The 18,800-nt window shown below is 54.8% G+C and overlaps 1 protein-coding gene across 8 annotated transcripts in view; it reads left to right on the top strand.

Annotated features, from left to right (window-relative positions):
• RPH3AL (rabphilin 3A like (without C2 domains)) overlaps positions 1 to 18,800 on the top strand; it is a 937,664-nt gene that overhangs the window by 378,987 nt on the left and 539,877 nt on the right. For all 8 annotated transcript variants that reach the window (XM_077296355.1, XM_077296351.1, XM_077296352.1 and 5 more), the window contains one exon: positions 12,922 to 13,065. In XM_077296355.1, the coding sequence (XP_077152470.1) occupies positions 12,922 to 13,065 (144 nt within the window). The remainder of the gene's footprint in view (positions 1 to 12,921; positions 13,066 to 18,800) is intronic.

Below are 18,800 nucleotides of genomic sequence, written 5' to 3'. Positions count from 1 at the left end.
CCTGGCACCTTCTATGAGTAGAGAGATCTGGAAAAAACACCAAGATATCATCCAGATAAACAATTACACAGAAGTAGAGAAGGTCACGGAAGACATCATTGACTAATTCCTAAAATACCGCGGGTGCGATACTTAGCCCAAAAGGCATTACCCGGTATTCAAAGTGACCATCACGAGTGTTGAAGGCGGTTTTCCACTCATCCCCAGAACGAATCCTAACAAGATTGTAGGCTCCTCGGAGGTCCAATTTGGTGAAGATCCTGGATCCACGAAAGCTATCGAAGAGCTCTGGAATAAGAGGCAGAGGATACTTATTCTTCACTGTGATGGCATTAAGACCTCGATAGTCGATGCATGGATGCAAAGACCCATCCTCCTTCTTCACAAAGAAGCAGGGGAGGAGGATTTCTGAATGAACCCTCGGGCCAGGTTCTCCTTGATGTAGTCAGTCATAGCTTGAGTCTCAACAGGCGACAAAGGTTAAATCCATCCTCTGGGAGGAATAGAACCTGTAATGAGATCGATGGGGCAGTCATACAGCCTGTGCAGTGGTAGTCTCCACCTCATGTTTGTCAAACGTGGACCAGTAGGCCACAGGTAACCCGGGTAGGGCTGAAGGAGGTCGCTGAGTGTAACCTGGCTGCACAGGTGTGAAACAGTGATGATGACAAGACTGACCGCAACAAAGAACGTTTCCTGTCCACCAATCCAGAACCGGTTCGTAGATGCGAAGCCCTAAATGGAGGAGAAAGGTTTGGTAGTACATAGAAGGCGATTCTCTCCTTATGGAGAGCCCCAATCTGAAGTTCCACCTCCTCAGTGATGCCTAGGATGGAGTTCTGCAGGGGTCTTCCATCCACGGAGGTGATGAGATGAGGATGCTGCAAAGGAACAACTGGAATCCCAAACCAAAGAGCCACTAAATACAGCATGAAATTACCTGCAGAACCGTAATCCAAGTACGCTGTGTCAGCCCATGTAGGTTTATTATGTTAACGCTCCTATATAGGCTGGTGACTGTGTGTGTGTTTGTGTTTACTTTCCGACTTAGTAATAAGAATGTCGTCAAAGTCTCAATGACAGCTGCCTACACCAAGCTCTAATCCCATTACTCTGATGCTACTGCATCAGAATGAAAAAGGTGGTGTTGAACCAAGAAATTACATCACAAAACTTTTTTAATATCTTTATGTAGCTAAAAAAAACCTTCATTGCTGCACAAAAACGCATATAAAAATGTGCGCTTCTGCTGCAGCATTTTTTCTGCTAAGAGATGCAGAAACATTGCAGACATTTCGGCAAGCAAATACTCAACGTGTGCACATAGCCTTAGAGACTAGTGATTCGTCTGTCCTATTAAATGATTCGGTTCACTAAGGCCTGTCCGAATATGAACCACGATGCCTGGATTGATCATATGTTTTGTGACAGGACCTGATTGCTGATTTGGAGGTGAAAGTGGGCCCCTTCATCTATTGGGCCCATGGGCGGCTTCAGACTCTACACCAATGATATGTCTGCCCCTGTATAAGGTTGTAAGTTTGCATCAGAAGATCCATGGTTAGACGTGGCATTGTGGTCCTTATACGGACTGTGAAATAAGGCTGTTTGAACCTGACCTAACATAGAATTTCAAAATGAAATTATACAGAAAATCAGATAAACAAGATCTGTATACTTATGTAGCGCCCCCACACCGCCGCAGGGCCGAGGGGTACCCGGAGCCGGGCCTCTGGGTCTCAGTCCTGGGGTTGTCACGGTGGCTAGACCCGGTCCGTGGCCCTGTCCGTCAGTGGGGGACGTCCGGTGTAATAGGTGGTAGTAATGGTGCGGTGCGATTGTGGGGTGTAAGTCGCGGTAAATAACGAGGACACCAGGTTGCAGTCTCTTTACCTCTTTACTGGAGATCTCTGAGTCCTCAGTCCGGAACACGGTTCACCAGGCTACGCAAGTCCGGCCGGTCCAATGGCACCTCCAGAGTTCTCCTCTCAGGTGGAAATCTGTGCCTTCCTTCTAGCGCTATGTGTTGTAGTCCTTCCCTGCTGTGCTTACGGAAAGTAACCCCACAACGGTTGTGTCTGTTTCTTAAGTTCCCTCACAACTCGATTTGATGTTCCTCTGTAAAACACCCCTTCCCTGTATTCAGGTTGGAATGGCACCCGTTTGTCAGGTAGGCCTGGAGTTCTTCCGGGACCCTAGAGTCGCCCCTCTCCCGCAATTGCCCCCCAAGACTTCATAGGTGATATGTGGTAGACAGCCCGCCTTAGACCGACTGTCCTGCCGCTGTTTGGAGTATGGCTTGAAGCTGTATTCTAATCCACTCCCTCGGCGTTCCGGCCACCGGTATTGCGCCTCAGCAGGGTGCTGCCTCTTTCAACAAAACCCCTGCTGGTATTCTCCTTCTGCTTGATCTCGTTTCTCACTCAGCACAATCTATCTCGCTTCTAGTCCTTTCTTGAGTCCCGCCGCTTCCAGGAGCCTGCGCGGACCCGTTACGTTCTTTCAATGCCAAGCCTCTGCCAGGATCCCACCCCTGGCAGAGACCCTACAGTCTCTCCCTTCACAACACCCCCTGCCACAGGGTGTTGCTCCGTTCAATCCCGTCAGCGTTCTCTACTAACTTCCTGCCTGACCCCCAGTTTACCCACTATGGTGGGGAGTGGCCTAATGAATAGCACCCTTAGCTCCCCCCGGAGGCCCAGCTGTGAAACATATTGGTGTCTGTGATACCTGATTGGAGGAACTCCTTCGGTGCCATCGAACGTACCATGGCTCCCCTTAGCGGCGAAGCCACAGCACTGCAACGACCAGGACTCTGGGGCGCTGCACTCCCCCCTGGTTAAACACAGTACTCCGGGACTGGGAAGAAAAACAACAATACAGATTAGCAAAAAGACATACAATTTTGTTGAGTGCAAAACAATAAGTATACTTGAACCGGCTTCCCTTTATGGGAGGTGAGGACACTTTTAACGTTACAAACATGGTCAACATTATAAATTACAGGCTATGCATAACTCCTGTTACCCAACCGGGTATTCTACTTAGTGCAAATTCTGGAACAATAAATTAACATTGCCTTTAAGAAACATACACTCTTAGTTTACCAAAGGCCTTCCTATAATCACATTACAGGGTAAGGTAACTTCACATTCTCCTACTTTGAACCTGCAGGACCGCCTGTCCCTATGGCACCAGACCTACTGCCTCTCCTTTCTTTTACAGGACCGCCCCGTTCAGCCAGGGCCTACTGCCTTTCTCTACTATACATGGTATAGACATAACATTCCTTTCGTTTAAAGAACTCTGAGCCAGCTCTACTCGGCTCCTTTAAGGACTCACTCTCTAACCCCTACGGGTTCACTCTCTGTCCTTAGTAACAAAGTAACTTTCAATGGGGACGCGGGGTTTACCTTCTATCCTCACCTTCATTATTACTTCGCAAAGTGTCTTTGGCTAAAACCAGTAGGGAGCACCTTTAAGAAGGTGCAAACTATTTACAAAAGAAAGTTTGAATCATGCACAGTCCATGATTTCTGCAGTTCTTTAAACTTGTGCAAAATTTTAGGAAAACTCAGAACAAACACAGGGATCCCGGGTCAACAAAGGGATCCATTAACCCTGGGCGGGTTTAGCAGCAACAGGAACAGTTAAAACAATAAAGTAGCAACTATGTACATTTTCATAAGCATTGAAAGCTATATCTTACTGAGGTTCTACGGGAGGTGACCTTCTTCCTGGCTTCACCAGACTCACAGATCGGCCCGGTGAGCCAGGACGCCGTTCTGGTCCCAGTAAGGATAGAATCCCTCTCCGGGAGGTCCTTCTCGTCGGTAGGCGTACCCGCCTCTCCGGGGCGCGGTGAGGTCGAACTTCCCCTGGTTCTGCGGGGTCAGGTCCCGCTGCCTTTCCTCCAGGACTATCCTCTTCTGGTGTCCCAGCAGCAGCCTGGAGGGCGACACATCGTTGGACCCCCCGGGCAAACCAGCCCGTCTCACTGGTGTTCTTTCTCCACCTCGTATAGGTGACGGCGTCCCCCGGCTCCAGGTTACAATCAGACCGCCTGCCAGAAGGTTCCACCTCTTCTCGGTCCACCCGGACCTGGATCGGCTCCCCGATCTCCTGTATGACACCTCTCCCTTGCTGGGGATGGAAGGCCACCACAACACCCCAGTGTGAGGGCGGAATCTCGGGGACACTAACCAAGTCCACTTGTTCTGCAGGCTGGGGCCGGCTCCGCCACTCTGCCATAAGGCGCCGTAAGTGCTCCGCATCCGGCATGATCTTCAGACCCGGTGCAGGTAGGGCGCTTTCAGCCGGGCCCGGGTAAGGAGCAATGGGAGACAGCTTAATCTCGGTGGGTTGGCCCACCCGGGTGAGCACGCGGGCATTGGCCCTCAGTCGGCGGGTCAGCTGGCGGGCCTCGGCCGCAGCCACACGTTCCTCCGATAATGGCGTCGGAGGTCGGCCCATCGGGGACTCGGTAAGGGTCAGACCTCCCAGCAGCGGTGCCTCGGAGCCCATCTCGGACGCCGCGGCCTCAGACTGAGCCGACTCAGCTCCGCGTGGTGCTTCTGGTGCCGCCATTTCTTGCTCTTTTCCCGCGTCTCCTTCCCGCGGTCTCTTCCGTGGGCGGCCCCGTCCCCATGGTCTCCACCCTCCGACCAAGATCAGGAGGCGTACCTCAGCTGTTGACGGGCACGTCCTCAGGACACAGAAATACTTAGACTGGGCGGCCATTATTCTTCGCGCTCTCCAGCTCGTCTACGCCCACTCCACGCCCCTCTTCTCTTCCTGCGCTTTCCTCAGCGCTGCAATGGCGGCGGATTTTGGCGGCAAATGGCACAGCACACAGTCTTGCAATAAAGTACAGTCCAAGCACAGTAAATCACAGTCTCTAGGCACACATGACCTGATTCTTCAGGCTTAAGTAGATCCTGTTCGTGACGCCAAGTTATGTAGCGCCCCCACACCGCCGCAGGGCCGAGGGGTACCCGGAGCCGGGCCTCTGGGTCTCAGTCCTGGGGTTGTCACGGTGGCTAGACCCGGTCCGTGGCCCTGTCCGTCAGTGGGGGACGTCCGGTGTAATAGGTGGTAGTAATGGTGCGGTGCGGTTGTGGGGTGTAAGTCGCGGTAAATAACGAGGACACCAGGTTGCAGTCTCTTTACCTCTTTACTGGAGATCTCTGAGTCCTCAGTCCGGAACACGGTTCACCAGGCTACGCAAGTCCGGCCGGTCCAATGGCACCTCCAGAGTTCTCCTCTCAGGTGGAAATCTGTGCCTTCCTTCTAGCGCTATGTGTTGTAGTCCTTCCCTGCTGTGCTTACGGAAAGTAACCCCACAACGGTTGTGTCTGTTTCTTAAGTTCCCTCACAACTCGATTTGATGTTCCTCTGTAATCCACCCCTTCCCTGTATTCAGGTTGGAATGGCACCCGTTTGTCAGGTAGGCCTGGAGTTCTTCCGGGACCCTAGAGTCGCCCCTCTCCCGCAATTGCCCCCCAAGACTTCATAGGTGATATGTGGTAGACAGCCCGCCTTAGACCGACTGTCCTGCCGCTGTTTGGAGTATGGCTTGAAGCTGTATTCTAATCCACTCCCTCGGCGTTCCGGCCACCGGTATTGCGCCTCAGCAGGGTGCTGCCTCTTTCAACAAAACCCCTGCTGGTATTCTCCTTCTGCTTGATCTCGTTTCTCACTCAGCACAATCTATCTCGCTTCTAGTCCTTTCTTGAGTCCCGCCGCTTCCAGGAGCCTGCGCGGACCCGTTACGTTCTTTCAATGCCAAGCCTCTGCCAGGATCCCACCCCTGGCAGAGACCCTACAGTCTCTCCCTTCACAACACCCCCTGCCACAGGGTGTTGCTCCGTTCAATCCCGTCAGCGTTCTCTACTAACTTCCTGCCTGACCCCCAGTTTACCCACTATGGTGGGGAGTGGCCTAATGAATAGCACCCTTAGCTCCCCCCGGAGGCCCAGCTGTGAAACATATTGGTGTCTGTGATACCTGATTGGAGGAACTCCTTCGGTGCCATCGAACGTACCATGGCTCCCCTTAGCGGCGAAGCCACAGCACTGCAACGACCAGGACTCTGGGGCGCTGCACTTATATCTCTAATACTTTAAAAAAATCTATTGACTCAATATTTACCCATACAGTATTTCTTTGAAATGATATGTCTATTCCACTACTTTTTATTCTTTATAAAGAGGATCTTCAGTCGTGTCAGACATGTTAATTGTATTCCTGTGGTTTTTCTTTCTGTAATCGGCATGTGTACTTTGGCTAAACTCCTACTTGAATAGAGAAAACAAAAACACCAAAAAGTAGAAAATGGTATAAAACAGCAAAATAATTTATTTCTCTTCCAGCTCTTGGCCACAACCGTTCTATCTTACTGACTCAGCAGTGTGAGCCAGAATGGAGTTCGAGCACTCACTGATTGGCTGCAGGGGTGACAAACTGTCCACTTGTAAGCTAAAACCAGGAAGACTGCATGTGCACTGCATCAACACAGAAACATGAAGAAAGATTACTGTGTATTTTGTTATTTTATACAATTTGCAGATTTTTTTAAATAAAAATGTTGTAAATTGGATAACCTCTTTAATAGCTGCAACAAACCAGAAATGTGAATGAGGTGTCTGATGTACTTACAAGATGCAAATTCTCCCTATGGTTTCAAAATTGATTGACAGCTTACTCCCTGTCACTGTGTACAGTGCTATCACCACAGTGTAATTCTTAATTCTTGTTTTGCTTGAATACAGTTGCTGATCCCATCCTTGCATTTTTTCTGCAATCAGGGTTCAAAAGACGACTGCATAAATGTTATGAGGGGTATTCTTTTAGCCATGTCACTTTCTTTAGATACCATGTTTTCTGTTCACCATTTCATGATATATTTGTACTAGCTATTGAACCCGTTCTACGCCCAGGTGGTGAGCATTTATATTTGTATATGGTCTCCATCCTGGTATGTGCTGCTCCCATCTTGCTCTCCCATCCTATCATGTGCTGCTCCATCCTGCGCCCCCATCCTGTCATGTGCTGCTCCATCCTGCATCCCCATCCTGTCATGTGCTCCCATCCTGCGCCCCCATCCTGTCATATGCTGCTCCATCCTACACCCCCATCCTGTCATGTGTGTGCCCCCATTCTGTCATGTGCTGCTCCCATCCTGTGCCCCCATTCTGTCATATGCTGCTCCATCCTACACCCCCATCCTGTCATGTGTGTGCCCCAATTCTGTCATGCGCTGCTCCCATCCTGTCATGTGCTCCCATCCTGCTCCCATCCTGTCATGTGCTCCCATCCTGCGCCCCATGCTGTCATGTGCTCCCATCCTGCACCCCCATCCTGTTGTGTGCCCCCATTCTGTCATGTGCTGCTCCCATCGTGCGCAATCATTCTGTCATGTGCTGCTCCCATCTTGCGCCCCCATTCTGTCATGTGCTGCTCCCATCTTGCACCCCCATTCTGTCATGTGCTGCTCCCATCCTGCGCCCCCATTCTATCATGTGCTGCTCCCATCCTGCGCCCCCATTCTGTTGTAATGTGCTGCACCCATTCTGCCTGTTCCTGTTTCCATTCTGCCATATGTTGCTCCCATCTTTCTCTCTCCGGCTCTACTGCCCAATTGCGGCTGTGCTGAGTGCGGGCGGCTGTGCTGAGTGCGGGCGGCTGTGCTGAGTGCGGGCGGCTGTGCTGAGTGCGGGCGGCTGTGCTGAGTGCGGGCGGCTGTGCTGAGTGCGGGCGGCTGTGCTGAGTGCGGGCGGCTGTGCTGAGTGCGGGCGGCTGTGCTGAGTGCGGGCGGCTGTGCTGAGTGCGGGCGGCTGTGCTGAGTGCGGGCGGCGGTGCTGAGTGCGGGCGGCTGTGCGTGGCGGTGCTGAGTGCGGGCGGTTGTGAGTGCGGCCGGCTGTGCATGGCTGTGGTGAGTGCGGGCGGCTGTGCGTGGCTGTGGTGAGTGCGGGCGGCTGTGCGTGGCTGTGGTGAGTGCGGGCGGCTGTGCGTGGCTGTGGTGAGTGCGGGCGGCTGTGCTGAGTGCGGGCGGCTGTGAGTGCGGCCGGCTGTGCGTGGCTGTGGTGAGTGCGGGCGGCTGTGCGTGGCTGTGGTGAGTGCGGGCGGCTGTGCGTGGCGGCGGTGAGTGCGGGCGGCTGTGCGTGGCTGTGGTGAGTGCGGGCGGCTGTGCGTGGCGGCGGTGAGTGCGGGCGGCTGTGCGTGGCTGTGGTGAGTGCGGGCGGCTGTGCTGAGTGCGGGCGGCTGTGAGTGCGGGCGGCTGTGCGTGGCTGTGGTAAGTGCGGGCGGCTGTGCGTGGCTGTGGTGAGTGCGGGCGGCTGTGCGTGGCGGTGCTGAGTGCGGGCGGCTGTGCGTGGCGGTGGTGAGTGCGGGCGGCTGTGCGTGGCGGTGGTGAGTGCGGGCGGCTGTGCGTGGCTGTGGTGAGTGCGGGCGGCTGTGCGTGGCTGTGGTGAGTGCGGGCGGCTGTTCGTGGCTGTGGTGAGTGCGGGCGGCTGTGCGTGGCTGTGGTGAGTGCGGGCGGCTGTGCTGAGTGCGGGCGGCTGTGAGTGCGGCCGGCTGTGCGTGGCTGTGGTGAGTGCGGGCGGCTGTGCGTGGCTGTGGTGAGTGCGGGCGGCTGTGCGTGGCGGCGGTGAGTGCGGGCGGCTGTGCGTGGCTGTGGTGAGTGCGGGCGGCTGTGCGTGGCGGCGGTGAGTGCGGGCGGCTGTGCGTGGCTGTGGTGAGTGCGGGCGGCTGTGCTGAGTGCGGGCGGCTGTGAGTGCGGGCGGCTGTGCGTGGCTGTGGTAAGTGCGGGCGGCTGTGCGTGGCTGTGGTGAGTGCGGGCGGCTGTGCGTGGCGGTGCTGAGTGCGGGCGGCTGTGCGTGGCGGTGGTGAGTGCGGGCGGCTGTGCGTGGCGGTGGTGAGTGCGGGCGGCTGTGCGTGGCTGTGGTGAGTGCGGGCGGCTGTGCGTGGCTGTGGTGAGTGCGGGCGGCTGTGCGTGGCTGTGGTGAGTGCGGGCGGCTGTGCGTGGCTGTGGTGAGTGCGGGCGGCTGTGCGTGGCTGTGGTGAGTGCGGGCGGCTGTGCGTGGCTGGGGTGAGTGCGAGCGGCTGTGCGTGGCGGCGGTGAGTGCGGGCGGCTGTGCGTGGCGGCGGTGAGTGCGGGCGGCTGTGCGTGGTGGTGCTGAGAGTGCGGGCGGCTGTGCATGGCTGTACTGGGCGCCGAGTGCTGGGGGCCTGAGCAGGCGGGGACACCGGCGCGCTGTGGGGGTCAGGTGCCGGAGTCGCCGCTAGCTCAGGCCCCCGGCACTTGCTATATTCACCTGTCCCGGCATTCCACCGATGCGCGCTGCTCCATCCTCCACATCCTCTGGCTGTGACTGTTCAGTCAGAGGGCGGCGCGCATTAAGCGAGTCATCGCACCCTCTGAACTGAACGTCACAGGCAGAGGATGGAGCAGCGCGCATCGGTGGAACGCCGGGACAGGTAAATATAGCATACTCACCCTCCTGGCACGTCTGAGTGCGGGCGGCTGTGCTAAATGCGGGCGGCTGTGCTGAGTGCGGGCAGCTGTGCTGAGTGCAGGCGGCTGTGCTGAGTGCGGGCGGCGGTGCTGAGTGCGGGCGGTTGTGCGTGGCTGTGCTGAGTGCGGGCGGCTGTGCGTGGCGGTGGTGAGTGCGGGCGGCTGTGCGTGGCTGTGGTGAGTGCGGGCGGCTGTGCGTGGCTGTGGTGAGTGCGGGCGGCTGTGCGTGGCTGTGGTGAGTGCGGGCGGCTGTGCGTGGCTGTGGTGAGTGCGGGCGGCTGTGCTTGGCTGTGGTGAGTGCGGGCGGCTGTGCGTGGCTGTGGTGAGTGCGGGCGGCTGTGCGTGGCTGTGGTGAGTGCGGGCGGCTGTGCGTGGCTGTGGTGAGTGCGGGCGGCTGTGCGTGGCGGCGGTGAGTGCGGGCGGCTGTGCGTGGCGGCGGTGAGTGCGGGCGGCTGTGCGTGGCGGCACTGAGTGCGGGCGGCTGTGCGTGGCGGCGGTGAGTGCGGGCGGCTGTGAGTGCAGGCGGCTGTGCGTGGCTGTGGTGAGTGCGGGCGGCTGTGCGTGGTGGTGCTGAGAGTGCGGGCGGCTGTGCATGGCTGTGCTGGGCGCCGAGTGCTGGGGGCCTGAGCAGGCGGGGACACCGGCGCGCTGTGGGGGTCAGGTGCCGGAGTCGCCGCTAGCTCAGGCCCCCGGCACTTGCTATATTCACCTGTCCCGGCATTCCACCGATGCGCGCTGCTCCATCCTCCACATCCTCTGGCTGTGACTGTTGAGTCAGAGGGCGGCGCGCATTAAGCGCGTCATCGCGCCCTCTGAACTGAACGTCACAGGCAGAGGATGGAGCAGCGCGCATCGGTGGAACGCCGGGACAGGTAAATATAGCATACCCACCCTCCTGGCACGTCCCTGCTTCTCCGTTGGAGATCGCGGTGTGCGTTCAGTGCTTACGCATACCGCGATCTCCTGGGAGCGTCACTCTGTGGAGTCCAGACTGCGTCGGTGCTTGCGCAGTCTATAAAGGCTTCGGACAGGACAGAGTGACGCTGTGCGTGGCTGTGGTGAGTGCGGGCGGCTGTGCGTGGCGGCGGTGAGTGCGGGCGGCTGTGCGTGGCTGTGGTGAGTGCGGGCGGCTGTGCTGAGTGCGGGCGGCTGTGAGTGCGGGCGGCTGTGCGTGGCTGTGGTGAGTGCGGGCGGCTGTGCGTGGCTGTGGTGAGTGCGGGCGGCTGTGCGTGGCGGTGGTGAGTGCGGGCGGCTGTGCGTGGCGGTGGTGAGTGCGGGCGGCTGTGCGTGGCGGTGGTGAGTGCGGGCGGCTGTGCGTGGCTGTGGTGAGTGCGGGCGGCTGTGCGTGGCTGTGGTGAGTGCGGGCGGCTGTGCGTGGCTGTGGTGAGTGCGGGCGGCTGTGCGTGGCTGTGGTGAGTGCGGGCGGCTGTGCGTGGCTGTGGTGAATTTGGGCGGCTGTGCGTGGCTGTGGTGAGTGCGGGCGGCTGTGGTGAGTGCGGGCGGCTGTGAGTGCGGGCGGCTGTGCGTGGCTGTGGTGAGTGCGGGCGGCTGTGCGTGGCTGTGCTGAGTGCGGGCGGCTGTGCGTGGCTGTGGTGAGTCCGGGCGGCTGTGCGTGGCTGTGGTGAGTGCGGGCGGCTGTGCGTGGCTGTGGTGAGTGCGAGCGGCTGTGCGTGGCGGCGGTGAGTGCGGGCGGCTGTGCGTGGCGGCGGTGAGTGCGTGCGGCTGTGCGTGGCGGCACTGAGTGCGGGCGGCTGTGCGTGGCGGCGGTGAGTGCGGGCGGCTGTGAGTGCAGGCGGCTGTGCGTGGCTGTGGTGAGTGCAGGCGGCTGTGCGTGGCTGTGGTGAGTGCGGGCGGCTGTGCATGGTGGTGCTGAGAGTGCGGGCGGCTGTGCATGGCTGTACTGGGCGCCGAGTGCTGGGGGCCTGAGCAGGCGGGGACACCGGCGCGCTGTGGGGGTCAGGTGCCGGAGTCGCCGCTAGCTCAGGCCCCCGGCACTTGCTATATTCACCTGTCCCGGCATTCCACCGATGCGCGCTGCTCCATCCTCCACATCCTCTGGCTGTGACTGTTCAGTCAGAGGGCGGCGCGCATTAAGCGAGTCATCGCACCCTCTGAACTGAACGTCACAGGCAGAGGATGGAGCAGCGCGCATCGGTGGAACGCCGGGACAGGTAAATATAGCATACTCACCCTCCTGGCACGTCTGAGTGCGGGCGGCTGTGCTGAGTGCGGGCGGCTGTGCTGAGTGCGGGCAGCTGTGCTGAGTGCAGGCGGCTGTGCTGAGTGCGGGCAGCGGTGCTGAGTGCGGGCGGTTGTGCGTGGCTGTGCTGAGTGCGGGCGGCTGTGCGTGGCGGTGGTGAGTGCGGGCGGCTGTGCGTGGCTGTGGTGAGTGCGGGCGGCTGTGCGTGGCTGTGGTGAGTGCGGGCGGCTGTGCGTGGCTGTGGTGAGTGCGGGCGGCTGTGCGTGGCTGTGGTGAGTGCGGGCGGCTGTGCGTGGCTGTGGTGAGTGCGGGCGGCTGTGCGTGGCTGTGGTGAGTGCGGGCGGCTGTGCGTGGCTGTGGTGAGTGCGGGCGGCTGTGCGTGGCTGTGGTGAGTGCGGGCGGCTGTGCGTGGCTGTGGTGAGTGCGGGCGGCTGTGCGTGGCGGCGGTGAGTGCGGGCGGCTGTGCGTGGCGGCGGTGAGTGCGGGCGGCTGTGCGTGGCGGCACTGAGTGCGGGCGGCTGTGCGTGGCGGCGGTGAGTGCGGGCGGCGGTGAGTGCGGGCGGCTGTGAGTGCAGGCGGCTGTGCGTGGCTGTGGTGAGTGCGGGCGGCTGTGCGTGGTGGTGCTGAGAGTGCGGGCGGCTGTGCATGGCTGTGCTGGGCGCCGAGTGCTGGGGGCCTGAGCAGGCGGGGACACCGGCGCGCTGTGGGGGTCAGGTGCCGGAGTCGCCGCTAGCTCAGGCCCCCGGCACTTGCTATATTCACCTGTCCCGGCATTCCACCGATGCGCGCTGCTCCATCCTCCACATCCTCTGGCTGTGACTGTTGAGTCAGAGGGCGGCGCGCATTAAGCGCGTCATCGCGCCCTCTGAACTGAACGTCACAGGCAGAGGATGGAGCAGCGCGCATCGGTGGAACGCCGGGACAGGTAAATATAGCATACCCACCCTCCTGGCACGTCCCTGCTTCTCCGTTGGAGATCGCGGTGTGCGTTCAGTGCTTACGCATACCGCGATCTCCTGGGAGCGTCACTCTGTGGAGTCCAGACTGCGTCGGTGCTTGCGCAGTCTATAAAGGCTTCGGACAGGACAGAGTGACGCTCCCAGCGTTATATTATAGATATCATCTGTCAAATCAAAGTTCTTTTAGTATAAATTTTAGAAAAAATCATTATTATAATAATATAATAAACTCTAACCTAAATTTTTAGGCTACACTCAGGCTGGTCAGTGCACACCTACCAAACAGACAAGAAGAGGAAGAATCAGTCTCTTGACCAAAATGAGATAGAGTCAATCATTCAAGTCATTAGAAGAGCTGAGAAAGTAGATACACTGGAACAACAGAGAATTGGGTATGTCTGGGCTGTTTAAGGACTTATTATTGCTGTCTATTACACATTAGCAGATTATGCCATTAACAGTAAAAGATCTGGTTGTATTAAACATTTTTAAAATATGTATATACTGTAATAATATGAGAGTAGATGGAATGTCCGATTGAAGCATTGTCTTCTATTTTATTCCTTTTTAACGTTAAGTTACAAAATAGAAAAAGTATATTGCACCTAACACATACTATTTCACTATTCGAGCAATGCTTCTTTACTACCATCTTCTGGTACAAAACTGAACTTCATTCACTAATACAGGCCTTTCCTCCGAGCTTATCCTTTAACAACAGATTGAGCTATATGCTAATTTTTTTGTATTCTTGCCTTCCCTCCTATAAAGTGCTGTTTTTCTTCTTGTATTATTATTTATTATAGACAAATAAATCATCAGTAATTCTATTATTAACTGCATTCATTTTCTTTCATTCATTTCCCTAGCTCATCATATAGCATATCCATTGTTTCTGCTAGCAATTGTGAGCTGTGAAATTAGTTAGGTCAGTCAATCTAATAGAATATAGGACACTGCAAGCTGCTTTAAAATGGTTTTCCAATATAGAAAATGGCCAAAAAGCAGGAAATGCTTTAAAAAAAAACAATTTATACTAGCCTGCTAATTCCCATCCACTGCTCCGTTACCTGTTTCTATGGTCGGCAGTCACATACTGACAGTGTTTCCATCACCACTCAGGTCAACTGCAGTGGTTACCTGACAAAAGCCAAAACATCATTACTACATGATAGCGAGCAAAGACCTGCAGGACTTGCAGCATGGAGGTGCTATAGTGCCAAGGGATATACTAAATGAGTATAAATTATTTTGTCAATCATCCATTCTCTACTTTCAGGCAAGTTAATATTATTTTCAAACCAATATAACCATTGTTGAACTGCCAGGGCCCTATGTTTATTTGCTTAGCTCTGATGGGTTAAATTTATCAAGCCGAAAGGGGTTTTCCAGCCTAAGCAGAAATTTCTGCAATCACTTTGACTGTCAAATCGCAACAGTGTGCAATGCACCCACTGTCAGGATTCCCCTCTATCTCCAGTGCCGATAGGCTGTCAAGTGACTAAAAGTGATTAACACAGCGTAATTACAGTCAGATGACATTAGATTTGTATCCACTTTTCTCAATAACGCCATTGAGAGAATTGGATGAAAATCTAGTCTGCACATGATGACTGCAACTATGCAAATTGCATACTTGCTTCCATAGGACAGCCCACTTGGGCTGGCGTAGAGGGGAATCCTGACAGTTTGACACCTTGCACACTGTAAAGATTCGTTAAACGGCATTCACATGGTGACTGAGCCTGGAAAACCTATTAACTCTTGTGTACATAAAAATTAGTAGTTGTCACGGGGGTACTGGGTAGACTAAGGCTGGTAACCCGGGCCCCTGCGAAATCCCTCGGACTAGGGAAAACCCTGTCTGTCCCTCTCCCAGAATTTACACTAATGGTGTGCTTGTCTGGGCCACCAGGCCTAACCCTGACTCCTGTTTCAGCCTTATGCTGAAACCTCCACCCGCCACCCAGTGATTAGACCACACACCAACCTCAACAGAAAGCACAGACAGGGAAAACTAAAAACGCACCATGCCGCAGACACACAGGAAAACTCTATAACGTGCACAGGGCAAAACAAATACAAATATAGGAAGGAGAAATATGACTAAGGAAAATACACCACCAGATACGATATTTCTACTCCAAGACCACCACTCCAGACCGGAATCACTAGGCACGAGGCACAAGCTATAATTGGCGACGCCCAAAGTCCAGCAGAACTATTTAAAGGCAGCGGGCGACACCCAGCCGCCAACCCGAGTACCAGCTAAATTAACCCCGGACAACCTAGATAAAATCTAGTAGGCGCCACTGAGCGTATAGTGGACGAATGCGGAATTACCGCTGTCTGTCGGATGCCCTAGTGTGAATAGCTTCCGACATGACAGTACCCCGCCTTCTACGATGGACCCCAGGACCCTCACGACTTATAAGACCCGGCTTGTCCGGATGGCGGCGGTGAAACATACTAACCAGCCGGTCCGCATGAATGTCCGAGGCTGGTACCCAAGACCTCTCCTCCGGCCCATAACCGAGCCAGTGTACCAGGTACTGTAATGTGCGGCGCACTACACGAGAGTCAACCACCTTGGAGACTTCAAATTCTAAATTGCCATCCACCAAAACTGGAGATGGCGTCGGTGTCGCGTCCACGGAACCCACCACCTTTTTTAATAACGATCTGTGGAACATGTTGTGTATCTTATAAACCGTAGGAAGCTCCAATCGGTAGGCTACCGGGTTAATGATGGCGGCGACCCTAAATGGACCAATAAACCTTGGACCTAATTTCAGGGATGGTATTTTGAGTTTTATGTTTTTTGTGGACAACCACACCCAGTCACCCACACTCAGGTCCGGACCTGGCACCCGTCTACTGTCAGCCACACGTTTGTACCTAGCACCCACACTCAGCAAGCGCTGTTTCACTCTCCTCCAGACAGATGACAGTTGTGCACCTAACTGGTCCTCCTCCGGGACGCCAGCAGAGCCCCCCTGACGCAGAGTACAAAATTGAGGATGATGCCCGTAAACACAAAAGAACGGGGACTCCCCAGACGATTCCTGGCGGTGATTATTTATGGCAAACTCCGCCAAAGGAAGGAACGTCGACCACTCCTCCTGATTGTCAGAAACAAAGCAGCGTAAATACTGCTCCAAATTCTGGTTCATACGCTCGGTCTGACCATTTGACTGAGGATGAAACGCCGAAGAATGTGATAACTTGATCCCCAGCCGTGAGAAAAATGCTTTCCAAAATTTTGCCACAAACTGAGTACCTCTATCAGACACGATGTCAGACGGAACCCCGTGAAGTCTGACCACCTCCTGCACAAATACCTGAGCCAGAGTCTTCGCGTTAGGCAACGAAGGCAAGGACACAAAGTGCGACATCTTTGAGAACCGATCAACAACCACCAAGATGACAGTGTTCCCAGCTGAGGAGGGCAGGTTTGTAATAAAATCCATGGAGATCTCCGTCCATGGCCTATTTGGTACCCCTAGAGGATGTAATGTGCCAGCAGGATGGGAGCGAGGCGTCTTAGCCCTAGCACACGTGGTACATGCTGATACGTACGAGACAACGTCCTGTCGGATTTTGGGCCACCAAAACCGACGCGACACCAACTCCAAGGTACCCCTAACCCCTGGATGGCCAGCCAGAACAGTATCATGATGCTCACCCAACACCTTTAGGCGAAGATGGAGAGGTACAAATGATTTGTTAATGGGAAGCTCTGGTGGTACCTCCTCCTGAGCCTCGGCAATCTCAGCCTCAACCTCTGTCGTGAGAGCTGAGACCACTACACCCTTTTGGAGGATGGGTACCGGATTTTCCTGAGGTTCTCCCCCCGGAAAACACCTGGATAAAGCATCTGCCTTAGTGTTCTTAGACCCCGGTCGGTATAACAAAAAAGTTGAATCGCGTGAAAAACAACGCCCAGCGAGCCTGCCTGGGGAACAGACGCTTGGCTGACTCTAAATAAAGCAGATTTTTATGGTCGGTGATAACTGTAACCTGGTGGACCGACCCCTCCAAGAAGTGTCGCCATTCCTCAAAAGCCAACTTGATAGCCAACAACTCCCTGTTGTCGATATCGTAGTTACGTTCGGGGGGCGACAGCTTCTTGGAAAAGTAGGCGCATGGACGCAACTCGCCCAAGGATGAGCCTTGTGACAGCACCGCCCCCACTCCAACCTCAGACGCATCGACTTCCACGGTAAATGGTTTTGATATGTCCGGTTGCACCAGAATGGGGGCCGAAGCAAAACTGTTATTCAGAAATTCGAATGCGCGCACAGCAGCCTCAGACCAGGCGGAGAAATTGGTACCCTTTTTCGTCATGTCAGTAAGCGGTTTAGCAATGGTAGAAAAATCTTTGATAAACTTTCTATAATAGTTAGAAAACCCAAGGAACCGCTGAAGCGCTTTTAGGTTATCAGGCTGTTCCCAACGCAGCACCGCTTGCACCTTAGCGGCGTCCATTTTAAACCCTGAAGCAGACACAATATAACCCAAGAAAGGCAACTCCTGAACCGAAAATACACATTTCTCAAGTTTTGCATAGAGCTTATTCTCTCTGAGTAGCTGTAACACCTGCCTCTCATGCTCTAAATGAGTATCACGGTCGCATGAATAAATGAGAATGTCATCTAGGTACACAATAACTAATTTCCCCAGGACATGCGAGAACACATCATTTATGAAATGTTGAAATACTGCAGGCGCGTTTGTCAACCCAAATGGCATCACCAAATTTTCAAAATGACCCCCAGGAGTATTAAAAGCCGTCTTCCACTCATCACCTTGATGGACTTTTATGAGGTTGTACGCCCCCCTGAGGTCAAGCTTGGAGAACCACTTAGCACCAGCCACCTGGTTGAACAAGTCAGGTATCAGTGGCATAGGGTATGGATCACGAACCGTAATCTGGTTTAACTCCCTGAAATCCAGACACGGGCGCAGTCCGCCATTTTTCTTCTTAACGAAGAACCCCGCTGCCACAGGCGAGGACGAAGGCCTGATGTGCCCTTTGCTCAGACTCTCAGCAATGTAGTCTTTTAAAGCTTGCCTCTCAGGACCAGAGATGTTAAACCTCCTTGCTTTCGGCAATTTGGCCCCTGATTTAAACCTAATCGCACAGTCATAGGGGCGATGTGGTGGCAATTCTGAGCAAGCCTTCTCTGAGAACACATCCGCGAAATCCAGCAGTGACTCAGGAATGCTAGGAGTCACAGCGGACACACATGTGGCCAGGCAATTCTCCTGGCAGAATCCGCTCCACTGGATTATGTCCTGAGTTTTCCAGTCAATCACCGGGTTGTGCATAGATAACCATGGAAAACCCAAAACCATTTGTGCAGGAAGATTACCGAGTACCCTACATGTAACCTGCTCGAAATGTAGGACCCCAATATGGAGTTTCACCTCAGCCACAAACTCGGTAATCTCCCCCTGTGGGAGAGGAGCAGAATTGATGGTGACCACCCGGATAGGATGAGGCAGTTTTTCGACTGCGAACCCGGCCGTGCGCGCAAACTCCTCATCAATGAGATTAGTGGCCGAACCACTATCCACAAAAATAGTGATTGGCAGCTCTCTGTCAGCGACCATAACTTTGGCAGGAAGCATACATTGAGAGACCACAATGGAAGATATGCATAAGCTCAAATTAGCCTCTTCCACACCCTCTGAGCTTAGTAGTTTTCTGCCGTTGCGCTTTTCTTAGATAACAGAGGACAAGCATTTACATAATGCCCATTTTTGCGATTTGCACAGGCTCCGTGGGCTCACCTGCAGCAACCTCACGTGCACCTACGCCCTCCCACATAGGCGGCGTCTCTTGCACCCCCTGACGCAAACGGCGATCAATGCAGACAAGACTCATAGCAGACTCTAGAGAAGCAGGAGTCTCATACATCAGGAGGGCTTGTTTAACCCTTCCCGAAACCCCATGAACAAACTGACTCCACAGCGCGGGGTCATTCCATTGTGTGTCCACCGCCCAGCGGCGTAATTCAGAACTGTAATCCTCCGCCATTCGCTCCCCTTGGCGGAGAGCGCGAATTTTAGATTCTGCTAGAGCCATTCTGTCAGGATCATTATAAATGAGCCCAAGAGCAGA

The sequence above is a fragment of the Ranitomeya variabilis genome, chromosome 3 (genome assembly GCF_051348905.1).
Source record: "Ranitomeya variabilis isolate aRanVar5 chromosome 3, aRanVar5.hap1, whole genome shotgun sequence".
Taxonomy (NCBI): domain Eukaryota; kingdom Metazoa; phylum Chordata; class Amphibia; order Anura; family Dendrobatidae; genus Ranitomeya; species Ranitomeya variabilis.
The sequence above is the reverse complement of the archived record's forward strand: the minus strand, read 5'-3'. Positions and strand labels throughout refer to the sequence as shown.